General features: G+C 37.3%; 9 protein-coding genes and 1 non-coding gene across 12 annotated transcripts; 6 read left to right on the forward strand and 4 right to left on the reverse strand.

The window, feature by feature from the left end:
- The first annotated feature begins 312 nt into the window (after nucleotides 1-312).
- Nucleotides 313-1,285, forward strand: LOC120771072 (trypsin alpha-like). The gene has a single exon (XM_040098884.1). The coding sequence runs from the start codon at nucleotides 408-410 to the stop codon at nucleotides 1,182-1,184; it is 777 nt and encodes a 258-aa protein (XP_039954818.1). The 5' UTR covers nucleotides 313-407; the 3' UTR covers nucleotides 1,185-1,285.
- A 3,234-nt stretch (nucleotides 1,286-4,519) lies between these two features.
- LOC120772232 (trypsin delta-like) lies at nucleotides 4,520-5,372 on the forward strand. The gene has a single exon (XM_040100723.1). It carries the CDS (start codon nucleotides 4,538-4,540, stop codon nucleotides 5,315-5,317), a length of 780 nt encoding a protein of 259 aa, XP_039956657.1. The 5' UTR covers nucleotides 4,520-4,537; the 3' UTR covers nucleotides 5,318-5,372.
- Nucleotides 5,373-8,179: 2,807 nt separating this feature from the next.
- LOC120772647 (trypsin delta-like) lies at nucleotides 8,180-9,029 on the forward strand. Its single transcript, XM_040101373.1, has one exon. It carries the CDS (start codon nucleotides 8,195-8,197, stop codon nucleotides 8,972-8,974), a length of 780 nt encoding a protein of 259 aa, XP_039957307.1. The 5' UTR covers nucleotides 8,180-8,194; the 3' UTR covers nucleotides 8,975-9,029.
- Nucleotides 9,030-11,646: 2,617 nt separating this feature from the next.
- On the forward strand, nucleotides 11,647-12,448 carry LOC120772769 (trypsin delta-like). Its single transcript, XM_040101543.1, has one exon. The coding sequence runs from the start codon at nucleotides 11,654-11,656 to the stop codon at nucleotides 12,431-12,433; it is 780 nt and encodes a 259-aa protein (XP_039957477.1). The 5' UTR covers nucleotides 11,647-11,653; the 3' UTR covers nucleotides 12,434-12,448.
- A 68-nt stretch (nucleotides 12,449-12,516) lies between these two features.
- On the reverse strand, nucleotides 12,517-13,470 carry LOC120772164 (coiled-coil domain-containing protein 103). Its single transcript, XM_040100604.1, has 2 exons — nucleotides 12,941-13,470; nucleotides 12,517-12,878 (listed from the first exon to the last, which is right to left on the reverse strand). The coding sequence occupies exons 1-2, from the start codon at nucleotides 13,096-13,098 to the stop codon at nucleotides 12,776-12,778; spliced, it is 261 nt and encodes an 86-aa protein (XP_039956538.1). The 5' UTR covers nucleotides 13,099-13,470; the 3' UTR covers nucleotides 12,517-12,775.
- On the reverse strand, nucleotides 13,412-13,498 carry Trnastop-uca. The gene has a single exon. It is a non-coding gene; the product is annotated as a tRNA-Sec (tRNA).
- Nucleotides 13,499-14,750: 1,252 nt separating this feature from the next.
- LOC120772322 (death-associated protein 1) lies at nucleotides 14,751-16,050 on the reverse strand. The gene is made up of 4 exons (XM_040100852.1): nucleotides 15,772-16,050; nucleotides 15,564-15,641; nucleotides 15,122-15,210; nucleotides 14,751-15,053 (listed from the first exon to the last, which is right to left on the reverse strand). Exons 2-4 carry the CDS (start codon nucleotides 15,607-15,609, stop codon nucleotides 14,898-14,900), a joined length of 291 nt encoding a protein of 96 aa, XP_039956786.1. The 5' UTR covers nucleotides 15,610-15,641; nucleotides 15,772-16,050; the 3' UTR covers nucleotides 14,751-14,897.
- A 370-nt stretch (nucleotides 16,051-16,420) lies between these two features.
- LOC120772183 (uroporphyrinogen decarboxylase) lies at nucleotides 16,421-18,165 on the forward strand. 3 transcript variants are annotated; one of them, XM_040100631.1, is made up of 5 exons: nucleotides 16,421-16,595; nucleotides 16,805-17,089; nucleotides 17,144-17,302; nucleotides 17,373-17,672; nucleotides 17,734-18,165. In XM_040100631.1, exons 1-5 carry the CDS (start codon nucleotides 16,563-16,565, stop codon nucleotides 18,043-18,045), a joined length of 1,089 nt encoding a protein of 362 aa, XP_039956565.1. In that variant the 5' UTR covers nucleotides 16,421-16,562; the 3' UTR covers nucleotides 18,046-18,165. The 3 variants fall into 3 exon arrangements, with proteins under 3 accessions (XP_039956565.1, XP_039956566.1, XP_039956564.1); XM_040100632.1 differs by having other exon boundaries at nucleotides 16,422-16,577; XM_040100630.1 differs by lacking the exon at nucleotides 16,421-16,595 and adding an exon at nucleotides 16,637-16,753.
- Nucleotides 18,139-18,786, reverse strand: LOC120772184 (transmembrane protein 234 homolog). Its single transcript, XM_040100634.1, has 3 exons — nucleotides 18,703-18,786; nucleotides 18,348-18,650; nucleotides 18,139-18,286 (listed from the first exon to the last, which is right to left on the reverse strand). Exons 1-3 carry the CDS (start codon nucleotides 18,776-18,778, stop codon nucleotides 18,204-18,206), a joined length of 462 nt encoding a protein of 153 aa, XP_039956568.1. The 5' UTR covers nucleotides 18,779-18,786; the 3' UTR covers nucleotides 18,139-18,203.
- Nucleotides 18,787-19,028: 242 nt separating this feature from the next.
- Nucleotides 19,029-19,906, forward strand: LOC120771354 (60S ribosomal protein L31). Its single transcript, XM_040099308.1, has 3 exons — nucleotides 19,029-19,082; nucleotides 19,378-19,638; nucleotides 19,708-19,906. The coding sequence occupies exons 2-3, from the start codon at nucleotides 19,412-19,414 to the stop codon at nucleotides 19,856-19,858; spliced, it is 378 nt and encodes a 125-aa protein (XP_039955242.1). The 5' UTR covers nucleotides 19,029-19,082; nucleotides 19,378-19,411; the 3' UTR covers nucleotides 19,859-19,906.
- The last annotated feature ends 17 nt before the right edge of the window (nucleotides 19,907-19,923 follow it).

The following is a 19,923-nucleotide window of genomic DNA, read 5'->3' on the forward strand; positions in this document are numbered from 1 at the left end:
TCGTTCGACTTTTTGCACAATGAGAACACCCTAGCCGACTTTTACAGGGACTAACTGCTACCATTATCAGTAGCGCCAAGCATTCAAAATTTTAGAAACCGCTTTTTCTGATAGCGTGGATTTCCAACAGAAAACCCAAACTATCTAAAACTTAACAAGAAACGCTAGCCGCAAAAAGTGATATCAACTAGTTGAGTTGGGTGATAACATATTGTATGTATATTTTATTTGCCATCGCTCCAATAAATCTCTCATATACAAATTTGCTGATAATTGCTTTGGTTACATTTCACAATCAAAAAACTCTTGACACGGCGATCGTCTAAAATCAGTCCTCTTTCGTACGTTGTTAAAGGTGGAGCGCTATAAAAAGTCCATCTACTTATATTCATCACACACATTCCAAAATGTTGAAGATCGTTATCGTATTATCGATATTTGGCTGCGCGCTAGCCGCACCCAAACCTGAAGGCCTGCAACCACTTTTGGATGGACGTATTGTCGGCGGTGCTGCGACTACAATCAGCTCTTTCCCATGGCAAATATCTTTACAGCGCTCCGGCTCACATTCATGTGGTGGCTCTGTTTACAGCGAAAATATCATTGTGACTGCTGCACATTGTCTTTCTGATAATCCATCACTTACTACACTAAGGGTACGCGCCGGTTCCTCTTACTGGAATTCTGGCGGTAAACTTTCTGAGATTTCCGCATTCAAGGTACACGAACTGTACGGATCGAATGGCATGGCCTACGATATTGCTTTAATACGTTTAGCCAGTCCACTTACGTTTAGCTCGACCATAAAACCAATTGCTTTGGCTGTGACAGCGCCAGCTGATGATGTTGTAGCGGTTGTATCCGGTTGGGGTACTAAACTTTCTGGTTCACAGACGTTACCCACGCAATTACAGTATGTGAATTTGGAAGTTGTCAGTTTGGAAAAGTGTGCCTCGAATATTTATGGCTATGGTAGTCAAAATATTTTAGAAACTATGATCTGTGCCTATACTGTGGGTAAAGATGCATGTCAAGGAGATTCTGGTGGTCCAATGGTTGCGGGTGGCCTCCTGGTCGGAGTTGTATCGTGGGGTTTGGGTTGCGCTTATCCCAACTATCCGGGTGTATACTCAGATGTGGCTTCCCTGCGCGTATGGATAGAAAGCACTGCTGAAACTATTTAAGTTCTCTAAAGTAAATATTTGTATCTTTGCTGTTAAGTAATGCAATGTAAATCGAAGTGTTGTTTTGCATTTTGTACACAAATAAAAATATATTATTGTTAGCGACTTTTTATTTATTCATATAATAACGGATAGAATATTGCTGTTGCTTATTGTATAAGATAGTTGGCGGCCAGTTAAGTAAAGCAAGCACGGTGCTGAGCCAGTGCTTAGGTGACGCTAGCACCGCATTGTGATGTGATTTAACAGTCACAATGTAATCTCGCGGGAAGCTGACTGTTAGCTGACTCTATAAAAGAAAAGCAGGCACCATAGCTAGCCAGTGCTTGGGTGACGCTAGCACAGCGATGTGAAGTGAGTTAACAGTCATAATGTAATCTCGCGGGAAGCTGGCTGTTAACCGACTCAATAAAAGAAAAGCAGGTACCATAGCTAGCCAGTGCTTGGGTGACGCTAGCACAGCGATGTGAAGTGAGTTAACAGTCATAATGTAATCACGCGGGAAGCTGGCTGTTAGCTGGCTCTCTAAAAGAAAAGCAGGCACCATGGCTAGCTAGCGTTTAGGTCACCCTCGCACCGCGATGTGATGTGAGTTAACAGGCATTATGTAATCTCGCGGGAAGCTGGCTGTTAGCTTCCTCTATAAAAGAAAAGGAAGCACCATAGCTAGCTAGTGCTTAGGTCACCCTCGCACCGCGATGTGATGTGAGTTAACAGGCATAATGTAATCTCGCGGGAAGCTGGCTGTTAGCTTCCTCTATAAAAGAAAAGCAAGCACCATAGCTAGCTAGTGCTTAGGTCACCCTCGCACCGCGATGTGATGTGAGTTAACAGTCATAATGTAATCTCGCGGGAAGCTGCCTGTTCGCTGACTCTATAAAAGAAAAGCAGGCGGCATAGCTAGCCAGTGCTTGGGTGACGCTAGCACAGCGATGTGAAGTGAGTTAACAGTCATAATGTAATCTCGCGGGAAGCTGGCTGTTAACCGACTCAATAAAAGAAAAGCAGGTACCATAGCTAGCCAGTGCTTGGGTGACGCTAGCACAGCGATGTGATGTGAGTTAACAGTCATAATGTAATCTCGCGGGAAGCTGGCTGTTAACTTACTCTATAAAAGAAAAGCAGGCACCAAAGCTAGCCAGTGCTTAGGTGACGCCAGCAGCGTGATGTGGTGTGATGTGAGTTAACAGGCATAATGTAATCTCGCAGGAAGCTGGCTGTTAGCTGACTCTATAATAGAAAAGCAAGTACCATAGCTAGCCAGTGCTTAGGTTACGCTCGCACAGCGATGTGATGTGAGTTAACAGTCATAATGTAATCTCGCTGTAAATTTATATCAGCAATACTAAAATTTTTCCATATCCTTTGCTTATCTAGTAAAATCAATGTACCAAGATCCACCAAAGGTGTATAACTTTTGACTTTCGAAAACATTTCCAAATACTTCTAAAACTTGTATCTATTTCGGAGAGTATGTAATGCCCGGTTCTGGCAAAACTCATAACTTCCTTACTTCTTTAAACTCTCAAACTTATTCAGTTCTGTCAAGACTTCTCCAAAGATAATCAAATTAATATTAAAACTCATGGTCTTGGTATATATTTTTCTTTAATTAATCACATTTTGTTATGATGCAGTCTTTCACTGTTGATTGAAAGTAATTTCTGCCTTAAATAGATGAATGATATAGGAAGTTCTGGCTCGAGCTGGTTTCGTTGATAAAAATATAAGATAGCATTTATTTGTATGCATAAAGGTACTTTAATATGTGCATATTTATGTACCCAGCAGTAAAACAACGAAACAGTCGAAAAAAAAAGTCTAGTAAAGTCTTAAATTTTTTCGCTTAAATTAATCACCTCGAAAAGATGTTAACTTTTGCCAATTAAAGAGAAATTTATTATATACCATGACAATATTTTTTATATATGTATTTATGTTAGTTTTGTGTATAAAGCTATTCAAATTCACAAACATTTTTACAAGTTCATTTATTGTTTCCTTAATATATCTTTCTTACATGAATATATCCATATATGAGTTCAATTTCTGACTGAAGTCTGACTATTGGCATCGCCTATGGCATCAACTAATAAAAATAACAATGACGGACTACTGGTGCTTCTGATTTATACTAGTTGCAAAGTAAATAATGAATGGTTGGTTTCATTGGAGGGTTCATCATCAATATTTATATTTAATATAGTTAATTCATGTCTGCAAATCTTCAATATACGCAAAACTGTGAATGAAGGCCAGATAAGAAATGATTCGCAAAATTTTAAATTAAATTACCATATATGTATGTATGTATACACTCGTTTTTGCGATTTCAGCTTATTGATTGAGAAATGTAGGGTCTCGAGTTACGGTCTCAATCATCTATTTTGCGGTCTCTACTCGACGTCGTTTTTGTCAAAGTTTCAGGTCTCTTAATGGGAGTATAGCATTGGCATGCTGCATAACCAAAACACTAACATTTGTTGAGTCGGTCCATAAGAGCTATTGACATCCTCTGCTTTCTTTCTGATTCCAACGACGATTTTCAAGTACTGTTTTTCGTTTCAAACTATTTCGATGTTATCATCATTAACAGAGATGAATGGACAACAGGCAACTTTTCGATGACTTCACAATCTTCACTATTAAAGGATTAATAAAACTCAGAGTCAAGAGTTTGTCTAAACCTGATCACCAGGAAAATTCTATGTCCATGAGTTCCGTGATAGCTAAGCTTGTTCACTGCTTCCGATCAACAAAGCCTAGACATTGTCAACAATTAATAGATTTTTATTTAAAAGGGAATTTCATCCTTGCTGGCAAGCTACATAAAACATTTAAGGAATGACCAAAGGGTAACTTTTTCACCATTCCAATTTGTATGCTAATAATGTATTATGTTTATGTAAAATATAGACAGACTTTCTTAGTTTATTAGGCCCAAAGTAGGTCTAACGAAAAATTGAAATTTATGTCATGGGTTTTACTAAGCTTGCCAACTTAATTAGCAAATGCCATTTAAGCAATATATAAACAATTTTAAATATTTAAAGATATTACAAAATTAAAAGTCCAAATAACGACATTTAATAGTGCTGACTGCCTATCAAGTCAACTAACTTACCTAACTACTATCTAACGATACAAATTCTACTCGTAAGTGCCAGTCAATATCTTTTAAATCATCTGCACACGGATGCGCACACTCGAAAACGACATATTTTGGTAAAAATGGACGTCACACGCCAATTATCTTTACTTACTGATTATATGGCTTATACTCTTGTGCTAGGTATAAATAAGCTAACCATTTCGGTCAGCAGCAGTTGTTTGCAACTATCTGTAAAGGAGCAATGTTGAAATTCGTGGTAGTCTTGTCTTTTGTGGCTTGTGCCTTGGCTGGCCCCATACCCGAAGGTATGGTCAGCCTTAGCGACGATTTGAGTGGACGTATTGTAGGCGGTACACCAACCACCATCAGTTCATTCCCATGGCAGGTATCGCTCCAACGTTCCGGTTCCCACTCATGCGGTGGCTCCATCTATAGCAGCAACATTATTGTGACCGCCGCTCATTGCTTGCAATCGGTTAGCGCTTCGGTTTTGAGAATCCGTGCCGGTTCTAGCTACTGGAACTCTGGTGGTGTTACCATCTCGGTCTCTGCTTTCAAAAATCACGAAGGCTACTCCTCATCAACTTACTCCAACGATATTGCGATCATCAAGCTAGCCTCATCTCTGTCCTTCAGCTCTACCACTAAATCAATTGGCTTGGCTACCAGCACACCCGCAACTGGCGCCTCCGCAGCAGTATCTGGTTGGGGTACACTGACATCTGGATCCAGCAGCATTCCCAGTCAATTGCAATACGTCAACGTAGACATCATCGATCGTAGCAAATGTGCTTCCAGCACATACAAATATGGTTCTTCCATCAAATCCGGCATGGTCTGTGCTGCTTCCAGCGGTAAGGATGCCTGCCAAGGCGATTCCGGTGGCCCATTGGTATCCGGTGGTGAACTTGTTGGTGTTGTTTCATGGGGTTACGGTTGTGCTGTTGCTAACTATCCCGGTGTTTATACCGATGTCCCCTCTTACCGCTCCTGGATTGTTGAGAAAGCAAACTCCATCTAAGGTACTCGATATTATGGAAATAAAAATAATAAATCTTGCGATTTGAAAATATAAATTTATCTTTATTTTGATTTGTCGAATTTGAAATCATCGATTGGTTGGCATAGAGAAGGCGACTTCCTCTTACTACATCCTGAGAAATGATTTGAGTTCGTGACTCAAATTTCTCAAATCTACAGTGTGTTCATAAAATTCCGTTTTCGTTTTCCAAAGTGTACAAGTACAGCATTTGTTTGTTGCTTTGTTAAAGCTGACTTCTTTCAAAACTTCCTCCAATCTCTCGCCTTGCCTGACAAATTTTATGGCAACTTGCAGTATATTTTACAGGTACGTTGGAACATTCTCTATTGGATTGGCGTACGCTGACTGAGGTGACTGAAGTAACAATATGGTATTCTTATTTCCATTGAGTATATAGTCTGCCCTTAGGTGTATTCTTGCAGTATCGAATCCTGATTATTTTCACCGCAAAGCATTTCAACTGCATTCAGCAAACATCAAAACCTCAAATCCATGAACAGAAAGAATCCATAAACATGCACCTTTTGGGGTTGTTTAGCATGCCTTTTAATAAATATATGGTCTTTTCAAAAGGTACAAAAGTTGACTCATCAGCAAATATTATATGGCTCCAGTCACGGTTGATGTTTTCCTGCTTATGTAATATTTTTTAATGTGTGTTTTTAAATGTCGGGTTTAGATTACAGTATGCTCCATTTGATCGCAGATTACCGAAGTCTATCCCTTATTGTATTTAAAAATATATCTAATCCCAAAATTTCTTAAGCTTCCCTTATACTGAACAGTGGTTTGTTTTCAAAAAGGAGAACAATATAGCTTCGTCCTAACTTTTAGAAATGGCTAAGAACGGCCTGAATTGTGTTTAAATTTGTATTTTAGAGACAAGAGACAAAAACACACCAAAATATCAGTTTAAAGTAAATATTTAAAGGATTTTAATAAAGATGGAAAAAGGTACGAAAAAGTATCACGCGTTTTTATTATCGGTTCATTTACAGGTTTGCACTGATTTGAAGCCTTACCGCGAGATTGTCTCTTGGACAATGTCCAGTAAGGACTCCTACAATTGCAAGATGGACTTTGCTCAGGGTATGCAGTTCAGTAGATCTTCTGCGTTCTACTCTAAGCCAAAAGGATCTCGTAGTCGCACAGGATCCAGTGCTTAGGGCACGCTAGCACCGCGATGTGATGTGAGTTAACAGTCATAATGTAATCCCGCGGGAAGCTGGCTGTTAACTTACTCTATAAAAGAAAAGCAGGCACCATAGCTAGCCAGTGCTTAGGTGACGCTCGCACCGCGATGTGATTTGATGGAAAAGTCACGAATTGACTACGAATTAATATTGTGTAACTAAAATTTTTCTATATGTTTTGCTTATCTAGTAAAATCAATGTACCAAGATCCACCAATGGTGTATAACTTTTGACTTTCGAAAACATTTCAAAATACTTCTAAAACTTGTATCAATTTCGGAGAGTATGTAATACCCGGTTCCGGCTGAACTCATCACTTCCTTACTTCTTTAAACTCTCAAACTTATTCAGTTCTCTCAAGACTTCTCCAAAGATAATCAAATATATATTAAAACTCATGGTCTTGGTATATATTTTTCTTTAATTAATCACATTTTATTATGATGAAGCCTTTCACTGTTGATCAAAAGAAATTTCAGTTAATGAATGGTTGGTTTCATTGAAGGGTTTATCATTCATATCTGTAAATCTTCAATATACGCAAAAGTATGAATGAAGGCCTGATAAGAAATGATTTGCAAAATTTTAAATTAAATTACCATATATGTATGTATATACTCGTTTTTGCGATTTTAGCTTATTGATTGAGAAATGTAGGGTCCCGAGTTACGGTCTGAATCATCAATTTTGCGGTCTCTACTCTCGTTTTTGTCAAAGTTTCAGGTCTCTTAATGGGAGTACAGCATTGGCATGCTGCATAACCAAAACACTAACATTTGTTGAGTCGATCCATAAGAGCTATTGAGATCTTCTGCTTTCTTTCTGATACCAACGACGATTTTCAAGTACTGTGTTTGGAACTATTTCGATGTTATCATCATTAACAGAGACGAATGGACAACAGGCAACTTTTCGATGACTTCACAATTTTCACTACCAAAGGTTTAATAAGACTCAGAGTCAAAAGTTTGTCTAAACCTGACCACCAGAAAAAAGTCTATGTCCATCAGGATTTCCTATGTGTTCCGTGATAGCTAAGCTTGTTCACTGCTTCCGATCAACAAAGCCTAGACATGAAAATACTCAACAGTCAACAATTAATAGATTTTTATTTAAAAGGGAATTTCATCCTTGCTGGCAAGCTACGTAAAACATTTAAGGAATGACCAAAGGACAACTTCTTCACCATTCTAATGTGTATGCTAATGTTATATGTAAAATATAGACAGATTTTCTTAGTTTATTAGGCCCAAAGAAGGTCTAACGAAAAATTGAAATTTATGTCATGGGTTTTACTAAGCTTGCCAACTTAATTAGTAAATGCCATTTAAGCAATATATAAACAATTTTAAATATTTAAAGATTTTACAAAATTAAGAGTCCAAATAACGACATTTAATAGTGCTGACTGCCTATCAAGTCAACTAACTTATCTAACTACTATCTAACGATACAAATTCTACTCGTAAGTACCAGTCAATATCTTTTAAATCATCTGCACACGGATGAACACACTTGAAAAACGACATTTTTGTTAAAAATGGACGTAATACAACAATGATCTTTGCTTACTGATTATATGGCTTATAGTCTTGTGCTAGGTATAAATAAGCTAACCATTTCGGTCAGCAGCAGTTGTTTGCAACTATCTGTAAAGGAGCAATGTTGAAATTCGTGGTAGTCTTGTCTTTTGTGGCTTGCGCCTTGGCTGGCACCATACCCGAAGGTATGGTCGGTCTTAGCGACGATTTGAGTGGACGTATTGTAGGCGGTACACCAACCACCATCAGTTCATTCCCATGGCAGGTATCGCTCCAACGTTCCGGTTCCCACTCATGCGGTGGCTCCATCTATAGCAGCAACATTATTGTGACCGCCGCTCATTGCTTGCAATCGGTTAGCGCTTCGGTTTTGAGAATCCGTGCCGGTTCTAGCTACTGGAACTCTGGTGGTGTTACCATCTCGGTCTCTGCTTTCAAAAATCACGAAGGCTACTCCTCATCAACTTACTCCAACGATATTGCGATCATCAAGCTAGCCTCATCTCTGTCCTTCAGCTCTACCACTAAATCAATTGGCTTGGCTACCAGCACACCCGCAACTGGCGCCTCCGCAGCAGTATCTGGTTGGGGTACACTGACATCTGGATCCAGCAGCATTCCCAGTCAATTGCAATACGTCAACGTAGACATCATCGATCGTAGCAAATGTGCTTCCAGCACATACAAATATGGTTCTTCCATCAAATCCGGCATGGTCTGTGCTGCTTCCAGCGGTAAGGATGCCTGCCAAGGCGATTCCGGTGGCCCATTGGTATCCGGTGGTGAACTTGTTGGTGTTGTTTCATGGGGTTACGGTTGTGCTGTTGCTAACTATCCCGGTGTTTATACCGATGTCCCCTCTTACCGCTCCTGGATTGTTGAGAAAGCAAACTCCATCTAAGGTACTCGATATTATGGAAATAAAAATAATAAATCTTGCGATTTGAAAATATAAATTTATCTTTATTTTGATTTGTCGAATTTGAGATCATCGGTTTGTTGACATAGACAAGTCGGCTTCTTCTTACTACATTACTAAGCGACAACAACGGCCTGAAAAATAATCATGAACTCAACTTTCAAATCTACAGTGTTTTCCAAAGAGTAGAAAGCGTTTAATGGGAATAATTTTGTTTTTATAGAAAATAAATTGTTTTGTTAAAGCTGACTTGCTCCAATCTATCGCCTCATCTGTTACAGTCTGACAGCTTTTATGGCAACTTGCAGTTGAATTTTCCGCTTATTCTACAAGTATGTTGGAACATTCTCTATTGGATTGGCGTCTGGTGACTGTGATGGCCAATATGAAGTACCAGTATGGTTTTCTTATTTCTTTTGAGTACATAGTCTGTACCTAGGTGTCTTCTTGTAGTATCGAATCCTGATTATTTTTACCGTAAAGCATTTCAGCTGCCTACAGTAAATCTTTTTATATAATTTTATCATTTTAACGGTGTTCAGGTTTTCTGTTAAACCTTTGAAGAAAGTATGGCCTTTTCCTAACCAAACACATTTCAAAAGGTAGAACGATACAAAAATTGTTTCCTTGCTTACGTAATCTTTTTTAATGTGTGTTTTTAAAAGTCGGGTTTGGATTACAGTATGCTACGTTTGAAGTGTGTCCCGTATTGTATTGGGAGCGCAACTAAATTCTTACTGTTTGTCAATAGACTGCTCCAATAATTAGTGGTGATCGATCGAAGCATGAAGATGGTAAATTAGAGTAACGTACTCGATGAGGATCCGTATCAAACGCAAGAAGAGCTTGCTTCCGCATTGGAAGTCCACCACCAAGCCATTTCAAAGCAAAAACATACGCTGGGATTCAGAACAAGGAACTTGGGTTCTTCATCACTTCAATACCAGGAGAGGCACTTAATTGCGCACCTAATATTTAATGATATATCTAATACGCAAAATTCGTTTTTAGCTTTTTCTTCACGTTTCGATGTCACGTGATGCCTGATTCTTCCTGGTTTGTCATCTACGTTTCTAGTTTGTCCATAATGGTCAGATCACCTCTTCATAAATGTACAACTAGTATTTAAATACTTCCCAATTTTTTTATAGTTCATTTGTTTCCAAAAATATTTTTTACATTGAGCAATAACATCTGATAAGTCGACATTGCGAGTTTTTGAGAGAAAAGTCCTGCGAAAGACTTATGGTCGTTTGCGCGTTGGCTACGGCGGATATCGCATTCGATGGAACGATGAGCTGTATGAGATATACGACGACATTGACTTAGTTCAGCGAATTAAAAGACAGCGGCTACGCTGGCTGGGTCATGTCATCCGAATGGACGAAACAGGACCTGGCTTCGCTTGGAATCTCATCTTTCTTATTTCAGGACTTGTCGTTACACATTAAAAATATCGAAAAACTAGCTGTAAACTGTCCGAACTCGGTCGATTTCGTTCTCTAGTCCTGCGACCCGTGTAAGTTGATGCTTTTTCCTTCGGCAGCTTGAGATATCAATCCGAAATGTGCTGCACATTTATCAGAACCGTCAATATTGGACCACTCAGCATTTATCTGCCATACAGATCAAACTTTTATATGTTTTTATTTTTATTTTTGAATGCTATTATAGTTTCGGTGTAACCAAAGCTAACGGGTTTACCTGTTGAAGCTTAAATTTTAGCAATCATTTAGAATCAGCTTTGTAAAACCACAACACACAATACCGAAGCAAAGCATACATCAAGAAATGTAAACAAAGTTTTCATAAACAAGAAAAACCGTTAACTTCGGCTGCACCGAAGCTAATATACCCTTCACAGGTGCATTTCTTTTAGTAACTATGTGTCCAGTTTGTATGGAAGCTACATATATGCTATAGTAATCCGATCTGAACAATTTTTTTCGGAGATTATATTATAACCTTAAGCAGTAATCCATGTCAAATTTCGTGAAGATACTACCTCAAGTGCGAAAGTTTTCCATACTAGCCCTAGATTCCGATCGTTCGGTTTGTATGGCAGCTGTATGTTATAGTGGTCCGATATCTGCAGTTCCGACAAATAATTATCTTCTTGAAGGGAAAATGACGTTTGCAAAATTTCAAAACGATATCTTAAAAACTGAGGGACTAGTTTGAATATATACAGACAGACGGACAGACAGACGGACGGACAGACGGACATGGCTAAATCGACTCAGCTGAACATACTGATCATTCATATATAATTATACTTTATAGGGTGTCCGACGCTTCCTTCTGGGTGTTACAAACTTTGTGTCAAACTTAATATACCCTGTTCAGGGTATAAAAATGCAAAATCAGATTCCATTTGCTGAAATAAAAATAATGAAAACGCTGACCGCCTATCAAATCAACTAACTAAATTATCTAACGATACAAATTCTACTCGTACGTGCCAGTCAATATCTTTTCAATCGTCTACACACGGATGAGCACACTTGAAAACGACAAATTTTGGTAAAAAAAGACGTCATACACCAATAATCTTTGCTTACTGATTATATGACCTATACTCCCAGTAAATATAGTGCTAGGTATAAATAAGCTAACCATTTCGGTCAGCAGCAGTTGTTTGCAACTATCTGTAAAGAAGCAATGTTGAAATTCGTGGTAGTCTTGTCTTTTGTGGCTTGCGCCTTGGCTGGCCCCATACCCGAAGGTATGGTCAGTCTTAGCGACGATTTGAGTGGACGTATTGTAGGCGGTACACCAACCACCATCAGTTCATTCCCATGGCAGGTATCGCTCCAACGTTCCGGTTCCCACTCATGCGGTGGCTCCATCTATAGCAGCAACATTATTGTGACCGCCGCTCATTGCTTGCAATCGGTTAGCGCTTCGGTTTTGAGAATCCGTGCCGGTTCTAGCTACTGGAACTCTGGTGGTGTTACCATCTCGGTCTCTGCTTTCAAAAATCACGAAGGCTACTCCTCATCAACTTACTCCAACGATATTGCGATCATCAAGCTAGCCTCATCTCTGTCCTTCAGCTCTACCACTAAATCAATTGGCTTGGCTACCAGCACACCCGCAACTGGCGCGTCCGCAGCAGTATCTGGTTGGGGTACACTGACATCTGGCTCCAGCAGCATTCCCAGTCAATTGCAATACGTCAACGTAGACATCATCGATCGTAGCAATTGTGCTTCCAGCACATACAAATATGGTTCTTCCATTAAATCCGGCATGGTCTGTGCTGCTTCAAGCGGCAAGGATGCCTGCCAAGGCGATTCCGGTGGCCCATTGGTATCCGGTGGTGAACTTGTTGGTGTTGTTTCATGGGGTTACGGTTGTGCTGTTGCTAACTATCCCGGTGTTTATACCGATGTCCCCTCTTACCGCTCCTGGATTGTTGAGAAAGCAAACTCCATTTAATGTACTCGATATGATAAATAGAACAATAATAAAGCTTGCGATATGAAAATATAAATTTGGTTTTCTTTAAGATTTGATTTGCATATTTTTAACTAGACGGTAAACTAAGATTTGCTATTTTATTATTGTTTATTGTCCAAGGTAACGGTACAATCCTCGAACAAATTATTTACATATGTATATCGGACCACTATAACATCCAGCATCTAGAAGTTTAAGCAGCAATTCTAAAAATTTTAAATCAAATTCTATTTTTTTGTAATTGTCGTAGAAATGTTGAATTTATTTTCTTCTCGGACCTTACTTCAAATGTTCTACATCTGTATGCTATGACATTATATATTAGTTTTCCCGTGCAGCTGAATTCCACAAACGACTCTTCGTCTTCGCGTTCATTTTGTCCTGTTTACTAATCGGTAGTAAATGAGCCGCATCCACGATGTCCCTATTAATAAGTGCGCACATTTTGTCTATCTCCATGTTTTAATAATAAATATCGGCACTTACTTGAATTCATCATAGGTTTGAGTTGTATTCACTGCCCGCAGCTTGGCATCGTTTCGCAATTCATAGAGTTTGGCCTCTCGTAAACGCTCCATGCATTCTGTACGCAGTTTCATTAACTCTTCTGGTGTTATTTTATCTATTTGGGGTGATGTTGACATTTTTATTTGGTTCGAAAAAAATTTTATTAATTTGAAATTGTTTATTTATTTTTCTTTCCTTTCAAATGCTAATCACAAATGTTTGATCGATGCAACTTGTTTAGAAACTATATTGGCTGTCAAACTGTGAAACAATACTGTTATACATACATATATGGTAGGTATGCATAAGCGTTTTACTTATACCGGAAAATATGGACGAATATCAGTTTTCATTACCATTTTTGAATATTCGAAAATACCATTTGTGTGTGTTTTCCTGTCAGTTGAAAAAATATTTAAGAGATAGGGTGTGATTTGTTACAGCAAATTTCGCCCCTCAGGTGGAATCGAACCACTTCGACGTTAATCGACTACAGATTTGAAGTCTGCACCCCGGACCACCGAAGCTCAGAGAGGCAAATAATTAGGTATACTTACATCAACTTAAGCTGACATTTTAACGAAAATGCATCTGCGAATTGCATATTCTTTAGTAAGGAATGAATTGTACTGAATTCTCACGATGTCACAAACTAAGATAAATGACATTGTAATGAACTATGATCTAATAAATCAAGCTCTGTGGCGTTTTCCGCTTGCAAATGCAAAGATAATGATGTGATAACCGAATAAGATAAGTTCGCTCGAAATATATTTACATATATGCATGTATGTACATATATTTGAGTTTGCCGTTGACGTCAGCTTATGGCTTACTGGGTATATTTTTTCATAACATAATCTCACAAGTGACCTTGACTCATTTACAATATATAAGGTTGTGTCGATAGGGCAAAAACAACAATTAGTCAAATGTCAAAATCAGCCGTTTTCTTTTGTATAATTTTATTTTTATGATTCAAAAATAAATTTTCAAATATTTCAACCAATGAAAATACGTTTATTGTGTGATAACTCAATACGAATGGATTGTAAAATTCACATAATCATCATAAGATAAGCAGAAAATTCATGAGGAAGAAAAATAACAACTAATTTTGACAACTTCTTTCTTAAGAGGAAGCACGTTCCATATGGACACAACCTTCTCTAATTTAATCATGCAAGTGACTCACTCTACAAAACTCTTCGAATTTGAAAGTAATTAATGCTGAGCAAAATAAGAAAGTACTTAATAAAATTTTCCTATATAACAAAAATTTTGTGACAATATTTTTTATAAAATCACATTTTATTTGTTTTTAATTATTGTACAAAGATATGTATTCAAAGAAATAAGTGCAAATAATTCAGCTTGGAATGAAATTGATTCAAAAAGCTTTAGTTACAATAAATATGCCACTATTAGATAGTGTTTACAATTCTAAGCATTGAAGTGCAAGCAAAGATAATTTTTCCCCTGGTACAACATATTATGACACTTATAGTGCTACATTTAAATAGTGCATATTTGGAGGCAAAGTGCGTGAAATAATACATATGTATGAGCATAAATTCGTGGCAATTTGAAGTTACGATTTTAAATTGCAATAATATTATAAGCTTTATATATATTTTAACGAATGTATAAAAATTTCATATGGATGAGTACATATTTCACAAGTGTTTTAAACTTTTAAGCATATGTATGTTTGTCTTGGTTTCACAAAGTTATATAATAATAAATTTAGGACTTCTTATGTTTCATATATCCTTTTTCTGCCGTTCCCCTACTCGTATCTTCTGTTGGCTATTTAAAATGGAATGTTTTTTCTATTATTGCAATGGGTGAATCTGTTATTTTGCTGCTGATTATGTTATTGTTGTTGTTGTTGTCGTTGCTGTAGGTTTGAACGGCTGGAGCGTGTGGCGTACACTCATTTACGGGGTTGTTGAATGTTGATTTGAGGTTTTTGTGCAACAAACGCCGGTGGCTTGGGAGAGTGTGCGACCTGTGCTGCCTGTGGCGTATAATCTATATTTCCTTTAACTGGAGCACCACTCACTACGCCACTATTAACAGCAACTGGTTGCTGCAATAATAGAAGAATGTTTTTATAGTAGGCAAAAAAATATGCATATGTTATTAATGTATGTTTACCGTCAATCCGGTACAATCTTCTGCATCCTTAGCTGGACGCTCAGCTGCAGGAGCTTTGTGTTGTACAATGCGCATGCCACCCGCTTTAACTACAAATAAATTCAAACATATGTTGGTTACATTTAAATGCGTAACTTATAAGAAAAAAAACTACGCTGCAAGCTATTCGGTTTTTCTTATCAGTGTACTGAAATACATATATATTGGGCATACATATGTGTGTGTATTTGTAATGCAGCGGCAGTCGGCGCACCCATTCGCTTACAGGTGCTACAAACAACGTAATTCAGGGACATTTTCGTCACATGTTTTCAATATTTAATATTTCTAATTCGTTTATAAAGAAATATACATATGCATGTATACCCGGTGTCCCTTAACCATAGCTTGTAAATACAACATATATCTATACAGTAATTATCTTAAAAATAACTGTACGTACCTGCTGGTGGGTGTCCAGCAACAAGATTTGGTTGTTCGTCAGCCATTTTTCGTCTTCTAAATATCTTTAAGTTTCCTCCTTACAATTTATAAATACGTATTAGGTTATTATGTATGCATATGTAAAAATTATAGCAATTAATACTTCAAAACAAGTTATTCACACCTATTTAGCTTTTGTAAATTACGCACTGGACTTTTGGTCTTACCTTTCCTACTGTTGATCTCTTTATGGTTATTTTTCGATTTTTTCTATTCACAGCGAGTTTTCTGTGGAGTTGTTTTTGGAGACCATATGTACATATATATAAATATGCGCTCTCTGGTTTTAGTGTATACAATTGTTTGTTGTTTTTTACAAGTGTATTGGCTTTTTAAGTGACACGAATGCACTTTTTCTTTCGTGATTTTAATCACACCGCTTTCGTATTCTTTCTCAAAAATAAAAATATAAAGATAAATATGAATTTGTACTTTTTGTTTTTGTCTTCCTACGTGTTCGGCTATTATGTTATGTTTCCATTCTTTTATGCGTAGTATTCGTTACAAAAACAAAGTCTGTTTCTTTACTTTTTAATAATTTGAATCGAGCTTGATAATAAAAGTTTAAAACTTGTTATTATTGCAAAGTTTTAAGTATATGTAAATATCACTTTGTAATCCACATTTTATTAATTTTCTGTTATAATCGAAATGTTTACAACCTATGTAAAGAAGGTTAAATATGTCACATCTAAATGAAAGTTGTTTCTCAGTCTGTGTACATTCGCCAATAATTTCCTATTCGAATGCAACCCTACACTTCTCATTAAAAAAACTGCTGATAAGCAAAGTCGTGTTTTCAAGTGTTTTCAATTTCATGTATGCTATTTACCGGTGAGCGTTCGGCAATCCAAATTAAATATATTATATTAAAGTTAAATAAAGCGAAATTGAGTAGTTGAAGCAATCAAACTCGTTTCTAAATCATACAGGATAACCAAACAGCTCTCAAACGAAAATGAAAGACACAAAGGCAAGTGGTGACAGAAAGGTTAATGAGACCAATTTCAAAGGTTTATAGAATGACTTACATCATTTAATTATTAAAATCGATTGATTCCTCCAAAAATCTACTTTAAAGAAATGTATTGTTTTAGCAACGAAATAATATGTTTATTGATAATTGTAAAATTGTCTGTTGCAGAACACTTATGTTAATCAAATAAATCAGTACAATTAATAATTATAAATACTCTATAGAATTTCCCAATTTTAAAAAATGACAATCTTCTGCGTGCTGCGCGAGGGGAAGCTGTAGACCGTGTACCTGTTTGGGTGATGCGTCAAGCGGGACGTTATTTACCTGAATTCCAAGAAGTGCGGAAGCAACATGATTTCTTCACGATTTGTCGTACACCCGAATTGGCATGTGAGGTGACAATGCAGCCATTGAGGCGTTTTGATTTGGATGCATCAATCATATTTTCTGATATTCTCGTAATACCGCAAGCCTTAGGAATGACAGTTGAAATGCACCCGGGAGTGGTAAGTTACGCAGTTGATAAACTTTTACTTAATTAATTTCCTGCTTAACCCTAGGGTCCTGTTTTCCCCGAACCGTTACAAAGCCCTGCAGACTTAGCTAAGCTCACGCCAGAAGGAGCAGTGGGACGTTTGACATATGTTGGTGATGCTATTACTATGATGCGCCACATGTTGGATGGACGTGTGCCACTTATTGGTTTCACGGGTGCGCCGGTTAGTGTTTTAAACCTTATATGTGTAATTGTTAAAATGTTAACGATATACCTCTGAATTTGTCTCTTAGTGGACTTTAATGGGATATATGATTGAAGGTGGCGGCAGTAAAACAATGGCCAAATCTAAAGCTTGGCTGTGTGATTACCCAGATGATTCTACGAAATTACTAAGCATGTTAACAGAGTCTATCGTTGACTACCTAGAAATGCAGGTGAAAGCAGGCGCACAGTTATTACAAATATTTGAATCTTCGGCGGAACATTTACCGAAGGAAGATTTTCTAAAATGGTCTGTGCCTTATATTAAGGAAATTCGTGACAAATTAACACAGCGACTGAAACAGCAATTGATACCAGTAGTGCCTATGGTAAATACTGTCACGTGTGTATATATTTTTAATCTAATACATTTTTCCCCCTCCTTCCTAGACAATTTTTGCAAAAGGCGCGGGTCATTCGCTGAAGGAGCAGGCTGCTTTGGGGTATGATGTTATAGGGTTGGATTGGACTGTGGATCCAATTGAAGCAAGAAAGGAGGTAGGACCTAATATTACCCTTCAAGGAAATCTCGATCCCCAGGATATGTATAAAACGCCCGAGGAAATACACGCATTAACTACTGAAATGGTGCAAAAATTCGGAAAGGAACGTTATATTGCTAATCTTGGTCATGGTATTACCCCTCAAACTCCTATAGTAAGCATGGAAACATTGGTCGAATCTGTGCATAAAGCACTATAAAGATATGTACATACATATTTACATGAGAACAAACTAATGGTATTGTTTATTTTTATAAAGTGGCTTATTGTTTCGCTAGAATAAAATGGTTGGTTGTTAAACTGCTACAGTATAAACAAATGCTTTTATTAATATGTCTATCAGTAACAATATGATCTTTAAGCTTTTCCTTCACTACGCACTTTGTCATACAACATCAATGTAGTTCCAAAACACACCATTAACGTGCCAATTAGAACCGCTGCAAAATGAAGAAATAAGCATTAGAATTGTATTTCAAACACATATGGTTGTTTACATACATTTTCCGGGTAATCTTTCTCCTAAGCAATAACCTGTCACAGCAGTAAACGCGAAGCTTAGCGAATTTGCAATTGGCACAGCTAGAGTTATATTAGTACGTTGCAGTGTCCACACATAAAGCACACTGCCTAATTGATTTAATATAAAAGGAATCCAGTAATTCAGTCTTGATCCTATCATACAAAGCTCCGCCCAAAGATTGTGCCATCTTGAACCGGTATCGATTGTGTCAATACCTGCGCTACCACGACGTATGAAAGGATTAGTTGCGCCCCAAAGCAATCCAACTCCTAACAGAGAAACTGCTCAAAAATGTGTAAAAAATACAACAAATAATAAGTAAATAATGCTTACAAATAATGTTTATCATTCTACTGATTTCCACAAAAACACATTTGCATTGTTTACATCTATCAACTGTAAGCTTCATATTTGACCACAAGATGGTGCTGCGCTTAGATTTTCATAAATTTCTAATGATCAAAGTATATGATAAACATACATTTATTCAATAATTATAATGGAACACAATATAAATATACTGAAAAGATTTACATTTCAATAAAATTTTTCTGAAAACTTTACATGTTTATATTTCTCAACAATCTTATCCCTTGATGTCGCGCTGCACATTATGCGTTCACGGTTAAAATGTCAACAAAATGCAAATTGGTATTGACGTTTCTTTCTGACGGCTGTCATATTCTTTTACGTCAGGCTTTCATTTCCGATAGGTTGGTTTTACCTAAATTTCTTTTTAAAAATCGTAAAACATCGAGAAATTCTGCAAATTCTATTTCAAAATATGTGTGAAATTCCTTGTGCGAATCACTTTTGTGTCAAAACATGCACAAATTTTTACATTTCATGTTGCCTTAGTAGGCGAAAATTAAAATATTGGAAAAGTGCAGAATGATCGGTGAAGAAAGTGTCCAAACAACTAATGGTGGCGCTTTAGTCTTTAAAAAATCTAATAATTGCAAAAGTTGTGCAATAATTTTTATAAAAATTCTGTTTTTGAATTTTCAGGAGTTTGTTAGCAAGCAAGAAATTCCAATAAAAAATGGCGAAAACAAAAAAGGTTGAAAAGCGCAACAAATCTGCCATCAATGAGGTAGTAACTCGCGAATGCACCATTCACTTGTCGAAACGTGTGCACAATATTGGTTTCAAGAAGCGTGCTCCACGCGCCATTAAGGAAATCCGCAAATTCGCCGAGAAGGAAATGGGCACCAATGATGTTAGAATTGATACCCGTTTGAACAAGCATATCTGGTCCAAGGGTATTCGGTGAGTTGTATACACAAATCTAATACTATGAAATATGTGTTTAACTGTTTACTATTTGATTTTTTACAGTTCCACTCCAGTCCGTGTGCGTGTGCGTCTTGCTCGCAGGAGAAACGACGATGAGGACTCACCTAACAAACTATACACATTGGTGACATACGTGCCAGTTTCCACATTCAAGAACTTGCAAACGGAAAATGTAGAATCCAGCGATGATTAAACATAAAATTAATGAAATGTTGCATGTTTGAATGCAATTAATTAATTACATCGTCCGGGTTTAGA

The sequence above is a fragment of the Bactrocera tryoni genome, chromosome 3 (genome assembly GCF_016617805.1).
Source record: "Bactrocera tryoni isolate S06 chromosome 3, CSIRO_BtryS06_freeze2, whole genome shotgun sequence".
Taxonomy (NCBI): Eukaryota; Metazoa; Arthropoda; class Insecta; order Diptera; family Tephritidae; genus Bactrocera; species Bactrocera tryoni.

What these genes read in the sequence shown, in the direction of transcription:
- LOC120772164 (XM_040100604.1), bottom strand. Translation starts at nt 13,098, where the DNA reads ATGTCAACATCACCCCAAATAGATAAAATAACACCAGAAGAGTTAATG. An exon ending in CAAACCTATGATGAATTCAA is followed by an intron (nt 12,879 to 12,940) that starts GTAAGTGCCGAT and finishes ACTTATTAATAG; the next exon opens with GGACATCGTGGATGCGGCTC.
- LOC120772232 (XM_040100723.1), top strand. Translation starts at nt 4,538, where the DNA reads ATGTTGAAATTCGTGGTAGTCTTGTCTTTTGTGGCTTGTGCCTTGGCT.
- LOC120771072 (XM_040098884.1), top strand. Translation starts at nt 408, where the DNA reads ATGTTGAAGATCGTTATCGTATTATCGATATTTGGCTGCGCGCTAGCC.
- LOC120772322 (XM_040100852.1), bottom strand. Translation starts at nt 15,609, where the DNA reads ATGGCTGACGAACAACCAAATCTTGTTGCTGGACACCCACCAGCAG. An exon ending in TGCTGGACACCCACCAGCAG is followed by an intron (nt 15,211 to 15,563) that starts GTACGTACAGTT and finishes ATTTATTTGTAG; the next exon opens with TTAAAGCGGGTGGCATGCGC. An exon ending in AAGATTGTACCGGATTGACG is followed by an intron (nt 15,054 to 15,121) that starts GTAAACATACAT and finishes CTATTATTGCAG; the next exon opens with CAACCAGTTGCTGTTAATAG.
- LOC120771354 (XM_040099308.1), top strand. Translation starts at nt 19,412, where the DNA reads ATGGCGAAAACAAAAAAGGTTGAAAAGCGCAACAAATCTGCCATCAAT. An exon ending in ATCTGGTCCAAGGGTATTCG is followed by an intron (nt 19,639 to 19,707) that starts GTGAGTTGTATA and finishes GATTTTTTACAG; the next exon opens with TTCCACTCCAGTCCGTGTGC.
- LOC120772183 (XM_040100630.1), top strand. Translation starts at nt 16,688, where the DNA reads ATGTATTGTTTTAGCAACGAAATAATATGTTTATTGATAATTGTAAAA. An exon ending in AATTGTCTGTTGCAGAACAC is followed by an intron (nt 16,754 to 16,804) that starts TTATGTTAATCA and finishes AATACTCTATAG; the next exon opens with AATTTCCCAATTTTAAAAAA. An exon ending in TGATACCAGTAGTGCCTATG is followed by an intron (nt 17,673 to 17,733) that starts GTAAATACTGTC and finishes CCTCCTTCCTAG; the next exon opens with ACAATTTTTGCAAAAGGCGC.
- LOC120772647 (XM_040101373.1), top strand. Translation starts at nt 8,195, where the DNA reads ATGTTGAAATTCGTGGTAGTCTTGTCTTTTGTGGCTTGCGCCTTGGCT.
- LOC120772769 (XM_040101543.1), top strand. Translation starts at nt 11,654, where the DNA reads ATGTTGAAATTCGTGGTAGTCTTGTCTTTTGTGGCTTGCGCCTTGGCT.
- LOC120772184 (XM_040100634.1), bottom strand. Translation starts at nt 18,778, where the DNA reads ATGAAGCTTACAGTTGATAGATGTAAACAATGCAAATGTGTTTTTGTG. An exon ending in TAGAATGATAAACATTATTT is followed by an intron (nt 18,651 to 18,702) that starts GTAAGCATTATT and finishes ATTTTTGAGCAG; the next exon opens with TTTCTCTGTTAGGAGTTGGA. An exon ending in AGAAAGATTACCCGGAAAAT is followed by an intron (nt 18,287 to 18,347) that starts GTATGTAAACAA and finishes TTCATTTTGCAG; the next exon opens with CGGTTCTAATTGGCACGTTA.